Source organism: Chionomys nivalis, chromosome 15, assembly GCF_950005125.1.
Source record: "Chionomys nivalis chromosome 15, mChiNiv1.1, whole genome shotgun sequence".
Taxonomy (NCBI): domain Eukaryota; kingdom Metazoa; phylum Chordata; class Mammalia; order Rodentia; family Cricetidae; genus Chionomys; species Chionomys nivalis.
Window position 1 is genome coordinate 1,046,914 of NC_080100.1, and position 18,819 is coordinate 1,065,732.

The 18,819-nt window shown below is 47.1% G+C and overlaps 1 protein-coding gene across 1 annotated transcript in view; it reads right to left on the bottom strand.

Moving 5' to 3' along the window:
- Window positions 1-307: 307 nt before the first annotated feature.
- Slc6a3 (solute carrier family 6 member 3) overlaps window positions 308-18,819 on the bottom strand; it is a 34,409-nt gene continuing 15,897 nt past the window's right edge. The window contains exons 5-15 of the mRNA XM_057789773.1: window positions 17,780-17,918; window positions 16,657-16,791; window positions 13,925-14,028; window positions 12,443-12,567; window positions 11,449-11,561; window positions 10,245-10,373; window positions 9,573-9,672; window positions 7,847-7,947; window positions 6,381-6,548; window positions 5,539-5,610; window positions 308-1,687 (exon numbers count right to left, since the gene is read on the bottom strand). Of these exons, the coding sequence (XP_057645756.1) occupies window positions 1,664-1,687; window positions 5,539-5,610; window positions 6,381-6,548; window positions 7,847-7,947; window positions 9,573-9,672; window positions 10,245-10,373; window positions 11,449-11,561; window positions 12,443-12,567; window positions 13,925-14,028; window positions 16,657-16,791; window positions 17,780-17,918 (1,210 nt within the window). The 3' untranslated portion in view covers window positions 308-1,663. The remainder of the gene's footprint in view (window positions 1,688-5,538; window positions 5,611-6,380; window positions 6,549-7,846; window positions 7,948-9,572; window positions 9,673-10,244; window positions 10,374-11,448; window positions 11,562-12,442; window positions 12,568-13,924; window positions 14,029-16,656; window positions 16,792-17,779; window positions 17,919-18,819) is intronic.

Below are 18,819 nucleotides of genomic sequence, written 5' to 3' on the forward strand. Positions count from 1 at the left end.
GAGGGAGTCTCACACATGAACGTTTCAGGCTTGGGAGAAGCAGGTGTGGAGGTGTATGGGGGATGTGCAGTGGGGAAGGGGACAAGCTGAGGGGTATTTAGATGGAAGTTCTCACTAGGAGAGCTGGACCCACCCCTTTACCTTGTATGAGAAGGTAAGCTGGATGCCATACATAACAGCCAGGAAACACAAGGCAGCATAGAGGAGCTTGTTTCCAACATATATTTCTTTTATTGTTTGTAAGGACCGATACAAGGTACTGACTATGGACACAAAAACAGATGCTGACAACACCTGGATTGCCACTCCTCAGAGAGGAGATAGTAACCCCAATCTTTCTCAGCCACAGCAGTCTTAAAGTCAATAGCCCCAAATTTCCACCTGGTAGCACATTCAAGTCCTTCATACCAGTGTCTACTTGCAGAGAACGCCTAAGTTTAGCTCTCCCAGACAGACATGTGGTACCATTTCTGTAGGATACAGGTCAGGCCAAAGTTCACATTTATTATATCAAAGGAAAATCATAACATCCACTTTTCACTCCAGGGGCTAAGGCCAGCACTCTGTGGGAAGGTGGTTCTTGGTCTACTTTCTTCCTATGGTATTGCTAATTACTCTTATGAACAAAAACAGGGAAATCAGCAGATTTGAACAAACTAACCTTGAATTTTGGTTCACACATAAATACGATTTTAAAAAGTCATTTATAATGTGGATAATGTCCATTGATGTAATGGGAGTCTCTGGGAAATCAAAACCAACAATGGGTATCTTTCCCCAAAGATCAGGCATAACTCCAGGCCAAGAATATGATCTTTTGCTTTGGGACTCTGTGCAGAGCAGGTGTCCAGGGGTTGAGACACACTGGCTATAAGGAGTACACTTTCTCTGTGGTCTAGAATTCCATACTGAAGTGACCACAAGCTGAGCAGGCCTCCCAGGGGCCAGAAGTAGGGGCTGTATCTCAACCTTATTTCATGTCTATTTATCTCGGCTACAAAGGAAAAAAAAACATAGAATCTCTGATTACTTGCACCAAATTCCTTGTCCTCCGAGGCTCAGAACAGACCCTGTGTGTGTGTGTGTGTGTACTGTGTGAACAGGACTCTAAGGTCATGGTGTCTGCTCAGAGCCAAGCACCAGGGAAGCACTTGGCATGTATTGACTGTCTTTCCTACCTTCTACACAGCAGACAAAACAGGATACTTGGCATTGTAAATCTGAGCAAAAGAAATGATCTAGGCAGCTATTGTGAGCACAAGGATTCTGACACAGTGTATATACAGGTACCAAGGTCCCTCTCCTAGAGTACAGGGGACAGTAAGACCCATCCTCCCACGGTGATCACACATGGGGGAGTCAGCCTTGCAGGGACAGGATACCATCCAGGTGTTTTCCACCCAGCAGAGACAGGGGCATGGTTGACCTCACTGTATAGAGATGAGTGTTCTTACAGCCACATACAGACAGAGGCCTCTTTTTTTTGGTAGCATGGATTGGGTGTAAACAGTCAAAGATTGAAGCCTGTGCTTTGATTATTTTTCCATATAGCAAAGGGGAAGGGTGGAAGCAGCGCTCCTTTCTTGATGTTTGGGTTTCCTTTCGTGAGCTCCCTGTCCCTGCGGTTGTGCGATGGTCCACTTGGCTTCTGTCTCATTCCACTTTACACCAACAGCCAGTGGCGCAGCTGGAAAGAAAGCATTGTTTATTCAGAAGCGAGGAATAGACCTTACAGTCATCACTTATGGGGCAGTGGCCCTATGATGAAATCAGAATTGTCTCAACAACTCAATAGGAGGTACAACTCACCCATGGGGTGCTTACCACTGATGGATGCCACTCCTGAGGGGCACCAAGAGCCAATGGCCTGGGGTAAACTTTAAAGGACTGAATTACTTGATGAAGAAGAGATAAGGATACTAGATGCAGCAGCTAATGCTGTAATCACAATACTCAGGAGACTGAAGCAGGAGGATTGAGTTTGAGGCTAGTCTGGGCTACAGTAAGATTCTGTCTGAACAAAAGAAAGAAAGCAGAATAAAGCAAAATAAAACAGAACCAACATAATAACAAATAATCATGCCTGTAGAGCTCAGTTGCTGAGAAGGTCAGAGAGGTACTGGCCAGCATATTTGTGCCCAGCAATTGAGGTTGAGAGATGCAGACATCTTTAGATCCAGAGCTGGCTCCATAGTATCCTCCCACTGATTTGTGAGTGGCTCGGCAGTGTCCTCCTCCCCTGCATGCTGAACCTCTGTTGGGTCCATACCAGGGAGTGCTGCACTATGGAGCCGGTTTTGCTGGTTGTGGTCCAGGAGCAAGTGGGGAGCAGCGCATAAATGGTGTGGGGATTGAGACCAGCAGCCTGCTGCTCTGCTGCTTGCTCAACCAGTTTGTGCTCATGAGCCATTTGCTAACACTCACTGACTGGAGAGTTCTGTGCTGCTAAATGTTTTTAAAACAAGGCTCATAAGACTATTGACTGACACACTGAACCAGAGATAGGAAAGAGGCTGGAAACCTTTCTTCCTTAAGCCCTACGGCAGAAAGACAGATCTATGTAATACTTTTTGGGATCTGCCCAACACACAGATACTAAAAAGCACACCTCCACAGGTCCAAGGAGTTCCAAGAATATTTAAAGGTATTGAAAATACTCAACCAGGCATGGTGACACATTCCTTCAATACCAGCACTCAGAAAGCCGAAGCAGGTGTATCTCTGTGAGTTCAAGACCAGCCTGGTTTGTATAGCAAATTCCACACCAGTAAGGATTATAGTGAAACCTTGACTAAAAGACCAATGGAACCAAATAGAAGACCCGGATATTAATCCACACACCTTCAAATACCTGATTTTTGACAAAGAAGCAAAAAAAAATCAAATGAAAAAAAAAGAAAGCACATTTAACAAATGGTGCTGGCATAACTGGATATCAACATGTAGAAGAATGGAAATAGATCCATATCTATCACCATGCGCAAAACTCAAGTCCAAATGGATCAAAGACTTCAACATAAAGCCAGCCACACTAAACCTTATAGAAGAGAAAGTGGGAAGTACATTTGAACTTATTAGCACAGGAGACCACTTCCTAAATATAACCCCAGAAGCACAGACACTGAGAGAAACAATTAATAAATGGGACAATTCTTACTCATAAGTGATTTTAAAACATAAAGCAAAGAAAACCAGCCTACAAATCACAATCTCAGAGAACCTAGACAACATTGAGGACCCTAAGAGAGACATACATGGATCTAATTAAATGGGAAGCAGAAAAAGGCAAGATCTCCTGAGTAAATTGGGAGCATGGGGACCATGGGAGAGGGTTGAAGTGGGGAAGGGAGAGGCAGGAAGGGGAGCAGAGAAAGATGTAGAGCTCAATAAAATCAATAAAAAAAAGAAATATTAGTCATGGTACTGAGGATGACACTCAGAATATCCTACGATATTGTTCCAGCCTCCATAGGCATGTACAAATACACACGCACACACACACACATGCACACACACTGCCTCCCATCCTAACATGCACACACAGATGTTAAAAAATATTCAGGGTGCAATAAGAAAAAGCCACATACCTTGGTTATGATTAAACTTTACCAGAAACAAAAAAGAAAACTTAAATTTAAAAAAGCCCTACGGAGCAAAGCCTAACACTGACCCCAACTGACAGAAAAGTTCAAATCTCAGTATATTTGTTCAAAAAGTGAAGAGGAGATATAGAAGATATAAAAGAGACCCAAAATAAACCTCAAAAGAAGAAACTGTGACAGGCAAGAGGGTAAGCCTTCCTCACAGGTTCACAGACTAGTACACATTCCAGAAAAACATTGATTAATCTTAAAACGAGTGGCTATATCAATAAAGGCAGAAGAAGTTCCCAGTGATTCGGTAAGCACAGAAGCATGAGCAGGGAGTTACATCAGAAAGCATCCAAAGGACAGAGAGGAAATGCAAGGAGTGAGTAGATAATGTATAGACCAGTGACCAGAGCCGCTGTGCAACTGTGCCTGAAGTCCAAATGTGAAAGCAGCCACATGTAGATAGGACCCAGGCATATACTCTAGAGCCCCGAAGCAAAACAGAAGAGTAAAGGGGGATTTTAAAGTGCAGCTGTGAAGGCCCTTGGGACTGGGGACCGTGAGCTTTCAGGGACACAGGCAACACGAAAGGGTTATAGACAAACACCTGAAGGCTGGGAGTCTGTTGTGAGAGTTCATTAAGGACGTGTCTCAAGGATTTGTGTTTGAGAACCAAGAAAATAATCCTGGAAGGAAAAATGCACACTGAAAATGTGGCAGAGTACACGTGGACCCCAGAGCATGGTTCACACGAATCAGTAACGTAGTAAACCCACAGCCAGGTTTGTCTAACTTGTGGGTTAAAAAGATGGTCATGGAACACAAGACAATGACTCAGTAACTGGTCTCAGGGTTTAAGTCATTGTAATTGACGTTCAAAAGGTGAATTGAGATATTAACTTTGGACTTTGAGGGAAATATGTGCCACTCTCAAAGATAACTATTTAAAGAATTAAAATATGCAGGTTCCAAGTGAGTGGCAACATTCAAGTGGAGTAAGGAAAAGCAAAAAAGCTCAACCAACAAAAAGGCAACAAGGAAGGTCCAAGATCCTCCCTACTACATCTAGGCTGAGCAAGGTATACATCCAAAGAGAATAGGATTCCAAAAAGCCAGTACATGCAGTAGAGACATTAGGATTAGATGGGGGTGGGGTGGGAGGGTGTGTGGAGGGAATGGGAGGAGGGGAGGAAGTGGGAATTTGGGTTGATCTTTTAAAAAAAAATTAATAAATAAAAAAATAATTGGACTATAAAAAAGGCAACAAGGAGGAAAATAAACACAAAAGCAGGACAAATAATTAAGGGTAGTAAGATGATGCTCCCGTCTATGTGAGTGACTCAGCCAGCCGGGTTGAATCATCAGGGTGAAACTTGAGGCTTATGTTAGTGTTGCAAAAGATACCAAAGTCACAAATCACTGAGAATGCCAAAGGGATGGTTTTCCCCCGTCAAAGGTACCAGGTGCAGCTACATTCACCATGACAGCAGCTAGAGGAGGGACTAGCCTCAGAACAACACGTGTGCTCACAGCACATGTCAGCTGCCTCTCAAAGGAGAGAGGACCTGCCTGCTCCATGGACACCTGACCAGGCTTGATTCTTCTCTCACTCAATTGGGCCTCCCAGCCCTCAGGTTCCCTGAAGGACATGTGACTAACTCCAAGCTTTCATCTTTTCCCTGTGAATACCAGCTCTCCTGGCTCTGCTTCTGGGGTTACTTCAGGGCCTCTGCCTCATGATCCTTTTCTTGTCTTTTCTCCAAGAATGGAGATCCTAGGAATGCTCACATTTGTCCCATGGGCTCTTCCTCTCATGCAGAGCTTCCTGGTCTTCGGGGGGGCCGCCTGAGAGCAGCTGTGGGTACTATGGGTGTTAGAGCAGTTGGAAGATACTATTCGGGTCTCTCTGAATCCCCTCCCCAAGGGTTGAACAGGGCGTCAGACTCACCGTGAATTGGCGCACCTCCCCTCTGTCCACTAGCTGGCGGTCTTTCTCAGGTGTGATGGCATAGGCCAGTTTCTAGGAAAGAATGGGGTTATTGGTATGGCATGGGGCCCAGGGTGGCACAGACCAGCCAGCACCCACTATAACAATGAGGACTCCCCCTAAAGGAGTTAGGATCAGGAGCCGCAGACTCAGGCCCTTAACTCTGGTGTGCAGGGGGTGCAGTGCTCACTGAGATCTCTGACCCTCAGTGGATGCTTTCAGGTCCCACAGGGTCTGTCACTTGTTCCCTGTAGGAAATATTGTTTCCTTCTACCCATCTGGTTTTAGAGCCCAGATGTCACCAGGCCCCCAGGATTATCTTTGATTATCACCTGGGCATGGTGGTGGACCTATTCCTTCTAAACTTGTAATCAAAAAGACTGTGCTCTGGCCTGACCACACACTCTGCTTTTGTTCTTGACCAGGTATGGCCTGAATGACAGAGGGACCACTGACTACCAGTCTGTGAGATGCTGTGGTGTCCAGCACCAAGGGACACTGTGGCTTCAAGGTGGAGTCCTTAGACCAAACAGGTGCATTGGGCTTTGCTGTTCAATCCAGGGAAACTGCGTACACACACACACACACACACACACACACACACACACACACACACTTACATATGTGGACACACCAGCACACACAAACATAAATATGCATACATACACATACACGTCCCTCCTTTTGTTGCACCAGCCCATCGACCCATCATGGTCCCACCTCCAGCCTCCTGCTATTTGAGATGGTTCAGGGATGGGGACGCCTGAACCATTAGGGTGAGGAGCCCCCTTGAAAACACCCACCTCTCGGAAGGACCCTGGCAGGCTGCAGAACTTATAGGTGGCATAAATGGGCACCATAGCCATTGAGGATGTGGCGATGATCCAGCCCAGTGCATTGGCCCAGTCTGGGAAGATGTAGTCTCCATAGTGTGGGGGTCTGAAGGTCACAATACTGACCACGACCACATACTGAAATAAATGGGCACATAGGTCAACCACAAAGGTAGGTGCAAAGATGGAGCAGAAAAATCAGCAAGTGATCTATAGAAGTCCTCCTGGCTGCAGAAGCCACAAGTGCCAACTCCAGTCAGGCTACCTGGGCATGGCCCAAGCAATATGATATCTTAGGCACCAATGGTATATCTACACACATGCTGTGTAACTACACATGTACTTTATTCCTACACATTAAGTGTGCTTACATGTGTGCCTATCAGACAGCTTGTACCTATACTGCACACCAATAATGCACTATGTATCTATATACTATGCATGCATATGTACAGTGTACTTAAACATGTGCTTCATACTACACCTGCACATGATTGGCATGAACCGCATACCTACACATGTACTTTGTACCTGGGTACAAAAGCCCTTCTTAAACATAGGAAGTTCAGTGGATGTGGGTTAGGATGCAGTTTTGGGTGCAGATCTTCACTTATGGTATATTCCTCAGGGTCAGCAAAGTTTACTATCCAACCACACCATCTTGGAAAATATATTTGGACACACATATCTCATGCTTGTTTTTGGTTCCAACAGAGGACACATTTCTTAGAAATTGCCATGTCTGCCAAAACTACACTCTTACATCTAAGTTGATTTTGATCGGGTCAGTTTGTCTGGGAGTACAATCTGCTGCAGAAGTCACATGATAACATGCCTGCAGTGCTCACTGTGATAGAGTAGCGGCTTAGAGGAACATGAGGTAGTTTTTTTTTCTGTTAAGATCATTACTTTATACGGAATGGGTTTAAAATTTAAGTTTGAAATTACATAAGTTATGCTTCCACGAAGTTGGTAGAATGAACTGTCTAGCATAATTTATAGGCTTTATCTAATAGTGTGAAGCAATAGAGAATGAAGCTCAAAGACTCCCTTCTGTCTCCTAAGATCAAGGTCAGCTCTTTCATGTTGGAGAGGGTGAGGCTTGTCAACAGGGAGAAGACAGAATAGTAAAAAAAAAAAGGAAAAACTGTTTCAGTCAGAAACAAGAAGTCAGTGATGTGGAGGTTCCCAGGCAGATCTCCCTGGCCGCTGATACTGGCTGTATTCTACACATGACCAATTAATTGAGTGGGTGCAAGAGTTTCCTCAGGCTGCAGAGGGATGTGAGCTGTCCTGTGTAGCTATGTATTATCATACATCACTGCTAATCGGTACATGAAGCCAGATGAGCTCTCTGACATCTTTCTTAATGATCTCAAGGCATTGGGATGGACTCAAGGGCAGAGGCAGGAAGTGTCATGGTCCATGGTTCTTACCAGGAGGAAACAGGGACTGACCAGCTTCCAGCATAGCCGCCAGTACAGGTTGGGTCTCTGCCCTGTCATCTGCTTGATGTCGTCACTGAATTGCTTGACACCTAAGGGGGAAAGAGATAGCCATGGGACTGGTCATGAAACTGGACATACATAGGTTCTTTTCGACAGTAGGGGCCTCATCCTTCAGACATTATATTTCTGATTTTTCCCAACCATGTGCTAATTGACTCTGTTGATGCTTCAAATAGGGCTGTGGTCTGCAGGGTGAGGGACCAGCAATACTCCATTCCTACCCTGCTCATTTCCTTCTCCAGGTCCCACAGACTCTCTACCTCCTTCTGCAAGCAGTAATTTGCCCCTTGTCAGACACTATAGCAAAATACACCCATCATAAACTTACTATTTTGAGGGTCAGCTCAGTGGCTCTATCACTACCTTCTATCTTCAGTTTTCTTATCTTCCCCACCAGGGACTCTGTCCATTCAACTCCAACTCCCACCCCAATGCTTAGCATTCTACTGTTTCTAGGAACTTGGTCCCTTGAGGATCATATATAGGTGGCATCACAGTACATGCCCTTTGGGGACTTGCTTGCTTCAGTTAGTATATGTGTCCCTGAGGCTCATCCATGTTAGAGAATGTCCCAGAATCGTTTCCTTTCCAAAGGCTGAATTTTCCTGTGTTTGTGTGTGTGTGTTTGTGTGTGTGTGTGTGTTTGTGGGGCAAGTGTGCATGTAATGATTTTTAATTTAAAGCCATCTCTACATATTTAATAACTGGCATTTCTACCAGAAATTCACTTTAGAAATACCCTTCTTTCAGCAATACTATTCAGCCTTCCTTATTCAGGAATTGGTGAGGCGATCTTAACAGTGACTCCATTCACCAACTTCTGCCCTGGTCTCTGGTTCATGGTACTGGAGTTGGGTGCCCAGCTAAGAGCTCAACAGACCTCATAGTCTTATCAGAAAGTCTGTCTAGAGCTCTGATCAAGGTCTCCTGCGTAGATCTCCTTTCATGCTCCAGGACACCATTAGACCCCCACTGTGGCAAGAAGATGGGGTGGGTGGGAAAGGCCTGCTCCTCCTCCTACAGATCCCAGCCAAGTACTTGAGACCCCCATGATCCTGAAGCTCCTAGCAGGCCTGTGATCAGTTCCAGACCCCCAGAGAGACTTAGCACATAAATGGCTAATGGGCTATTATCACAGAAGAACCAATGGTTCTAACTTATGCTCAAACAACTTAACTGGTCAGGGGTCCTGTCCAGAAGGTACATGTGAGATGCACCTGTGGGAAGTGGCCACGGTTTGACATCTCTCACAGACCAACTGAATTATATTACCAAGGTCTCTACAATGACAGGTAGGCCAGACTCCTCCCAGGTGGAGCTGAAGCTATTCTGCACTTATTGGTAGTGTCCTGGCTAGCTGGATGGGATATTTACCTTTTGACAGCTTGTTGTAAAGGGTAGAGCATTTAGTACGCCTTACTCTCCCACACAACACAGCCTCTCTGTCCCAGGTAGCCATTTGTCTGTCCTTGATCCAACAGACAGGCCCTGGCCATACACCCTGTGATGCCATGAGAGCCATAACTTAAATTTTTGGCATCCAGTGGAGTTCAAATGCCTCTTTTCAAAGTGATATTGCCAGAAAGCAAGCCAAAAGGCATTAGCCCAGTTGACACACAGATGCCACAGTGCTGGTCTGACCACCAAGACTTACCGTAGAACCAGGCCACCCCAATGGCTTCAATGAGTACCCCAAAGAGGATGGATGTGCCAGCTGCGAAATGGTCCAGCAGTGTGAAGACGTAGATGCCACCCTGGAAGAGAAGGAGCTCCCGATGAACTGGGGGACAGCTGCAGCAGCTGTCCGTCAAAATACTTTCTCTGAAAGATAACTCATCCTATGGGTTCACTCTGGAGATAAACACTATTTACCCCTATAAAGTTTGATTTAAGTCATGAATTCACACAGCTTCCTAGGGAAACAACCTAAATAAATAAAATAAAGAAACCACTTCTCCCTGGCTTTTCCTTCCCAGGCTCCAAATAACAAGGAACAGAGACACTCAAATGCCAATCCTGGAAGTGTCTCCTGTGCAGAAGTGGCCCAAATACCACAGACAGGCCTCTGCTACTTCCCAGCCCCTTCCCACCCCCAGAAAGGCAGCTTCAGTGGAACCAGGTGCATTTTGGATGTTGTCCAAGCACTGAATTCTCTCTGGGACCAGGTTCCAGATCTGTGTTTGCGCTGCCTACGACTACAGGGAAGTAGGTTTACTTGAGGGAGAGGATGAAGCTTCTTAGAAATGCTGCAGTGGACCTGTTCCCATGGCACCAGCTGTGCTGCCAGGCACCAGGGCAGAGACGACCGGAGCGGGCGAGTACATACGTTGGTGACGCAGAAGAGAGACAGCAGGAAGGTGGCCAGGACAATGCCAAGAGTGAAGAGCTCTCTGTGCCGATGCAGTAGCTGGAATTCGTCAACCAGTCCAGTGATCACAGACTCCATGCCCCCCATCTGCAGAACAGAGAGCGGCGGTTGACATTACACTCCCAGTGCTTGACTTTACATTAGTGAGTGTGTCCTCAGGGTGGGTGTGAAGGAAATGGGGGTGCAACAGTCTGGGGGTAAGACAAGAAGAGCCCTTGATGAGGTTTCCCTGCTGACATGGGCTGCAGAAAGATTCTATGGATAGCAGCCACAGTCACTTTGAAGCTACTGGGCTTAGGAAGTGCCGAGTAGCTTAAAGTCTTACAAGAGTGATGGGGTAAATGTATGACCAAAGCAAGCTGTCCCTCCCTCAAACATAGCCCCAGGCTTAGAACTGGATAGATTCTCAGGTTACACCCCATTAGGTGTAGCCAGGTAGGGCCTATGGTCTGCAAGCAATGCTCATGAAATGTGCCCTCTTGGATATAAGACACAAAACTCATGGGCTATCATCAGCTGTGTGTAAAATGGAGGTGGGGGCTGTGGTATGAGATCCATGTTCTTGGAAAGAGGAATTCCTGGTTCTGGCTTTCCAGGAAGCATACAATTGCTGAGCTCTGTCAGGGTGGGTAAATGGCATGAGGCAGCCCAGAGCCACCAGCCAATTCTGATATTAGGTCTCAGTTAATGGTCTTCAGCAGTTGATGGTGCTGGAGGCGTCTACTAGAGCTCATTGGCTCCAGCCCCTTTGAGGTTGGACACCAGGGGGCTACAAAGAGTCCAAGGCCCAGCCAGGGTTACAGCCTCTATCCTAAGGGAGTCCAGAGGTCAGGGAAGGCCTGGCTGTGCAGGAGTGGCCAATCAATCACTCTGCCATTATGTGCCAACCCTGTGACTACTAGAGTTCTGCTCTGTGTTGTTCAGACCCTGATACTGGATTAGGGAGCAAAAGGCTAAGTTTCATTTCAACCACTACCATTCAGGTCCAGAGAGGCTCTCCAGTGATCAGGGGAATGTTTGAACCTGACATACAAGCTCTGTGCTAAGCATGCGAGGTTGGAGGAATTGTTTGGGGTCATGCCAAGCCCCGTACGGCAGCATCCCCAGGAACAGGCTGACTGTGAGGCATGGCTGTGGAGCCTTGGGGTGATGCCTTACTCACCGCACTGTCAATGCCCAGAGTGAGCAGCATGAGGAAGAAGACAGCAGCCCAGGCCGAGGACAGTGGGAGTGTGGCAATTGCTTCAGGGTAGATGATGAAGATCAATCCAGGTCCTACAGGCAGAAACCTCATCACTGCCACAAGCTTGCTCCTTGCTTCCCTCCTTGTCACACCTGGAGCTCACCACTGCCACAGGTTTGCCTCCTGATTCCCTACTTGTCACAGGTGGTTTTCCATTGCCCCTCTCAGCTGAGTCAATGCCAGCAGTGCTCAGATCTCTTGGAACTCTTGCTCCCCCACTGCTTTCTTTCTGTTTCTTCCCAGGAGCCTTACTTCCTGGGGTGGACCAAGAGCACTTGGTAGATGGTCACCTGGGAGATCTGCTCAACCAGCTTGTACCCTTGTTCCCCAACTCATGCATGTCCATAGGAATGGGAGGAGCAAAATCAAAACATGGATCAGAGAAAGGGATTGGCAGATAATCCTGCCTCAGACAGACTGAGATGTCTTTCTAGTTAGCTTTCCTGCACCATGCGTGCCTCACATGTTCACTCACATTCTCTCTCTCTCTCTCTCTCTCTCTCTCTCTCTCTCTCTCTCTCTCTCTCTCTCACTCTCACACACACACACACACACACAAGTCTGGAGATTGAACTCAGGCCCTCGTGTTTTCATGACAAACACTTTATAGACTGAGCCATCTTCCCAGTTCCCCACATTGAAAATTAATTGAAGATAGATTGATAATGAGGTATCAGGGCCTTCAAGATGTATTGGGTTATGGAGGCACCACCCTCATGAAGAGCTTGTCAGTCTATAGAGACTGAGTTAGGTCTTTCCAAAGTGGGTCTCTTGGGACTGGAACATAGGTTATCCGTGGCTGCTCTCAATTGAGTCAGCAGCTCTTATACCCAACATCCTTTCTGTCTTGGCCATGTCCCTCTGGCCTTACTCCAGAGAGGACAGAGTGACATGTGATGGGATGGGGGCTCACCATCTGTGGCCACATCTCCGATGGGCACATTGTGCTTCTGTGCCATGTACCCCAGGAAGGAGAAGACGACGAAGCCAGAGGAGAAGCTTGTCAGGGAGTTAATAGATGTGGTGATGATTGCATCTCTGTAGGAACAAGACAGACTGTCCTGATACGGGTTAAGCTGTAGGCCTGGGAAGCCAGCGGTTATCACCCATCTTCAGCATCTAGGGAAGGGGATGGGCAGGCTCGTTCTGAGGGGAGCATAATAGAAGTACCTATAACTGGGAGAACCAGTCTGGTACTCCTGGGTTCTGTCAGGGCTCAGGACAGTGGAAAAGATGGCTACTCTGTATCCCATTCACACAGTCACTGTGGCTCTGGGCCACCTCATAAGAGTGCAGGAACCTGGGTATGCACAGGTTTTGGGGCTGTTAAAACAAAGTCTTCATGTACACATGGGGGTGTTAAAATGGCTGGTCTTGTGAAGCTAATCTAAGCACTGATAATCAGGGATAGAGGCAAGCCTGTGACCACCAAGAAAGTCAGAGTCCCCCTCAGTGGCCAGTCTACACTGGAGGACACAACACTTCACTGTGAAGTGCCTACCCAGGTCCACACCTAGGCTCCAGGTAAGACTTGCCTCAGGATTGTGGTCCACAGTCACTCTCTATTTCCTTCTATGCAACCTCCTTTGGTGACTTGGAACCATTTTTATGTGTTTATTCTGTATTTTCAGTGCCCACTAAGTTCAAAGAGGACAGATTTCAGGATCAACTGATTCTGTTTTTAGGAGGAAATGTTATATTTTGGATGTAGAACCCCAACTTCCTGGTGGGGTTCCAGCACACAGTTGCAGGTGACTCAGGCTAAGTCTCAGCACAGGGATGTCCTCCTAGACACAGGATCCCTCAGTTTATGCTATGAGGGTTAGAGTCAAGTGCCCTAGATGAAGTCTTAGGTAAAACTGAACCCCAAGCAAAGGAGAGGAAATCCATGGGGGTGGGAGGTGACTGGGAGAGAGAGGATAGAGAAAAGCAAAAGGGAGGAAGGAGAGATGAAGGTGTATCTGTGTATCTGTAGAGGAAGGTCTTGCAACCTTGTCCTGGGAATCTGGCTCTTCCCTGACAGTGACACACATCTCATGTCTCAATATCATCTTTGAAGTAAGATACAAAACAATGTTGGAAGATGCCGTGTGGAGCCAAGTATGGTGTTCAATTCACACCTTTAATCTCAGTATTTGAAAGGCTAAGCGGGAGGCAGGGCCATGACAAGGCTAGTGAGGGCTACATAGTAAATCTCAGTATAACTTAGGCTACAGCATAAAGCTCTATCTCTGGAAACCAAACAAATAAAACTAAGGAGAGAAAATCTGCATGGCTCAGAGATTTTGTGATATTTCCTCCAGGAATGTTTCACTTCCAAGAGGCAGACCCCAGGATCAGCAACACAGACTAAGTTTTGCAGGCCATTTCCCAGCGACAGTAGCTCAGGGCTTACCTATAGCAGTTGTTGGTGAACTTATTGTAACTGGAGAAGGCAATCAGCACCCCAAAACCAATGCCCAGGGAGAAGCACACCTGGGTGGCAGCATCGATCCACACCTGTCGCAGCCAGAGATGGGAGAGCGTGGGTCATTAGAGAGAATTGTGGGGTGAGAGATCTACCAGAGGGGAGAGTGGAAGCGGTCACTGGGCAGTCTCCCAAATGACCACACAGGCTTCACATGTACACCCCATATTCACCTGTAGCTGAGGTAACAGAAGAGTCTCAGGAAATGGAACATACATGTTTGGCGCTGGTAGAAACAAGCCTTCCTACATCCCTGGCCTGAAAGGGCATGGAAAAGGGAGGTTGTGTTTTCGTCTATCAGCTTGTGGTTTCAGGGGGCACAGGTAGAGTCCCAGGCCACCAGAGGTCAGACATGGATGTCCAGCAATAGCAGGTTCATTTCTCTGAGCATGAAAAGAAAGGTACAAGAGCTGACAGTTGTACCGAAATGATGAAGTCAGGTGTGACCTGCTTGCATGACCCTAAGGTCGTGCTAAGACCTAGAGAGCCTGGCTGAAGAGCTCCTGTGTAGCCTTGGTGGGAAGGCTGAGAAAGAGCTCTGAAAGCCTTTCCCAAGGATTTACCACCTGAATTACATGGGGATTGCACAGTACTGGAGTTGTTTCTGAGGGTCATGTGGCCCAGGGTAATTCAGGGGCCTCAGCACAGAGACAAAAATATCAGAATCCGTCACTGGAATCTGCAGTGGCCAAGCTGAGGATGTCTGAAGTGGCTTCTTGAGCTCAGAGCAGAGGACCTGACTCTGCTGAGGAGAGTGGAGCCTGGCACTTTGGGAGCCCACAACAAGGGATCTGTCATCTCTGTTCTTTGGGTAGCAATGTCCAGAGCTTCAGGCTACCCCGGTGTTTGGGGACTGTGTGTTTGAAGACAACTGGCCACCCAAAATGTCAAGGTTGAAAGGTTGAAGAGATGTCTAGGGCCTCAGCATGGTGGAGAGGCCAAGTCCAGAGTGGTTCAGCAGATGCTCAGTCAGTAGAGGGACCCTGCCTTGTTGTCCTGTGTGGCTCCTATATCACAGCAAGCTCACCCATCAAGGTGGTTTGGGTAGGAACAGCATCACCAAGAACTTCCTGTTTCCCACTTAGTCCCGGTGTTCACCCAGTTTATTTCCCCCAGAGATTTCCGTGTGCCATTTATCAGGTTCTCAACATGCTCTTTGCTTGGGTCACTGTCATACCTGACTCAGTGCCTCCCTGGACCCTGCTCAGAGCCTGACTTACCTTACCTGGGTACTAGAAACAGCTTCCTTTTTTTCTTTCCTGGTTGGTTATTTCTGTTTATATGTTTGATTATCTAGGTACCTATTCCTATCATGTATCATTCAATCATCTATTAGCAATCAGACCTGTCAATATCTATCTAGCATCTATCTATTTTTGACCTATCTTTTATCTAGTCAGTCTTACTATTATCTTAATTTTTCACCTCTCATTTTTGTAACTTGCCTTTTTTTTTCCCCTCAGCACCTCATAGGCAATGTTTCTCTTTCTTTTTGTGGGCTGCATGCCTGCTTGCTGAGAAGCTAATGGACTTCACTTTTTCTCTTGAATTCTCAAACATGTCTTCCCTGACCCTGACTTTTCCAGGTTCCCACATGGATGATGTCTATAGCCCTCATGGTTTTGGTTCCATGCCACAGGTCCCTTTTGCTTTCCCCTCCCTCTTTCACTCTGTGGGACGCGTGTGCACGCTCTCAGGCCTTGCTTCCATCTTCAAGTAGACTTGTGCCGATACCGTCACTCCCCCACTTAGTTTTCGCTACCCTGACCAACTCAGCCCACGCTTGCCCGCTTCTGCCTTAGGTTTGTATCATGCAGCAAACTCCCAAAGGATCTTGTGACTCAAACCCAGGATGGATCTGCAGCCAGCCTCCCTCCCAGCCCTCCTGCCCTTCTCTATTAGAGACCCACATCTCCTGCCCTAGCCCCAGTCTCAGCAGAAACCTATGCACTTCCAGCAGGAACACCGCAGTGTCTGAATTCCCTATGTTGCTTTTGGGGTTTATCACCTGTCTCAGCTCAGCCTACACAACTTTTAACAACTCTTCAAGGAATTCTGTCACAACTGCCTCTCAAAAACAGCTGCTTTCATTGCTCTCCAAAGATGGTGTTGACTTTCTCCTCTCTCTCAGGAACATCTATAGCCTGGAAAAGCCCATCTCTCATGAGGCCTACAAATCTTCTAATCTAGAATAACTCCCTCCTTAAGAAACCTTCAGTGGCTCAGGAATTCAGACTCCCGAAGGTGGACTCTGGTTCATGGATTTCTGAGGCAGCTCTGCCCTGCAGAAAACTAATACAGAGTCAAAGACTATGCTCTTGGTGACAACTTACACACACAACTCCTGGGACCAGTAGTAACACAGGTGGAGGAGGTGAGGGGCTTTCATGGTGCACTGACTGGCACAGCCTTCCATCACTGTGGAGAGTCAGAGAAGGCCATTCCCCTGTCTCCTTTCTTTCTTTCCATTCTCTCCCTCCTCCACTAACCCTGCCTGTGAAGGAGACAGGTGAATAGGCCAGCCTGCATCTGCTGACCTCACAGAATAGGAAGGAATTGCTGCTGAGCCATAGATTGGGCCTCTGAGCCATATGCAGGATCCCTGTCACACAGCCCCACCACCTCAAAGGACTGTCAACCACGATGGGGGCTGGACTCACAGATGCCTCGCAGAGTCGGTAAAAGTCCACACTGAGGTATGCTTTGATGCCATCCAGGGCTCCAGGGAGGGTGACTCCACGTAGTAGCAGGGCAGTGAGGACCACGTAAGGCATGGTAGCTGTAATCCACACCACCTGGAAGAGAAGACAGTGTTTCCAAGGGGCCTAAGTCATACACAGCAGGGCCTTGATGGGAGCTTAGGTTGATGCACCTAGGGTAGGAAGTGGGTTTGAGGCATGAAGGCAGGCAAGGAGATACCTGCTGTTGTTGGAGGGTTCCATGTGTTGGCACATGTATTATCACAGGTGTAATGGTCATTCTGGTCAAATTGCCATGAGTACCCATACTTACATAACTGTCAAGTATTTTCATTAGTAAGAAAGAAAATAAGTTCATGCTGTACACACCATTGTGAATGATGTTCTTCTTGACCTATCCCAAACATAATATCTGTCCTCATTCACCATGAACATGTGTTCACTGACCCCAGCAAATCATGGTCACATGTTCACTCTCATTCGACCATGGCCATGCATCTCCTTCTTATCTAAACATGGCTATGTGTCCATGGCCAAACAAACCATGTCTACTCTCAACTCACCCATAACGATCTACTTCCCACTCAACCATACCATGTTCCCACCCACCAACCATGACATCATGCCCAATTACCCAACCATAGCCTCGTGTCTATATACCCAGTCAAGGTCACAGGCTGACCTTGGTCTCAGAATCACTCATCCAACAATGGCCACATGTCCTTATACTAGTTATGGCCACACACCATCTACTGACCATGGCTATATGTTCATCCACCCACCCATGTTTATCCACCAACCATAGCCATATGCCACTCATTAATCATGGTCATATGTTAACCTACTCAACATGGACACATGGCCACTTACCAACTATGGCCAGGTATCTCATGACCCAACCATGGCTATACACACACCCATGTCTCATAGTAACCATGTAACATAGCCTTGTGTTACTCTAGACAACTCTGGCCATGTGTCTACTCACCAACTATGACCACGTATCTGCTCATAGACCATGGCAATATGTTAACCTACCCACCCATTGCTATGTGTTCTCAGGTCCTGTTGGCTATCATCTCACCTTTCCTGAGGTCTTCACTCCCTTCCACAGGCTGAAGTAGAGCAAGACAATGACCAGCACCAGACAGGCTGTAAGCTGCCACCGTGGAGGGCCCAGGTCATCAATACCACTGCTCTGGTGGAGGTGCAGCACGCCACGCCTGGAGGAAAGGCAACAGATGATTCTGGAGGGAGCACTTGTCTCCCAGGACTAGAATGGGACAGCTGAGCTAGACCCCATCCTCCTCATCTTTGTCATATGGAAAGTCCCTGCTATGATCTAACCAGGAAATACCCCTTCCTGCAGTGAAAGACCCAAGACTGTCCTTTGAGTCACAGAACTGTCTTAAGATGGACAGAGAAGCTGGATGTCTTGTCAGGAAACCTGCAGGAGGTCAGCAACACCCTGCTCTTCCAACAGATAGGATTTTTGGAGTTGGGAGGGAATGGGAAATTTGGGTGTACAGAGAAATGAAGACCCCAGAAACCAGGAGAAGGTACTTAATGAAGCCGCCATGCGCTGCTATCTTGCAGCAGTCCCAGGATCCTTTGCAGGGGTAAAACCAGGAGATGATCAGTAAAGCTGCATATGCAGGCTCCTGGGCATTCTGTATTGACTTCTCTTGTCCTTGCTCACACAGTTCCTGCCACTTTAAGGAGGTTCCCCAAGGAATGATCTGATGGGAAGCCATGCATGGCTGTACTCATCATTGAGGGAAGCCGTCGTAAAGAGAATGCGTGGAAGGTACAACTTGCTTCAAAGGAGTCTGGCCATGTAGAAGTGGTTGCATCACCTTCACAGACGGGACTTTGAACCCCAGCCTACATAATGGTGCTTCCGCCAAAGGAAGGGGAAGAATGCATAGTGAAAGGAGCCACCACAGCCCAGGTTTGGTTGATTGTGGGTCAGAAGAGGTTTCTCAGGAAGTTAATGTCCAGTCTTAAAGTGGAACACAGCTAGCCCCAACTTTCTGGATATTTTCACCAGAAACAGGAATCATGGCACCAAGTTGGAGAACTTTAATCTCCATAGTCTAGAAAATACAACAGGGTGGTGCTAGC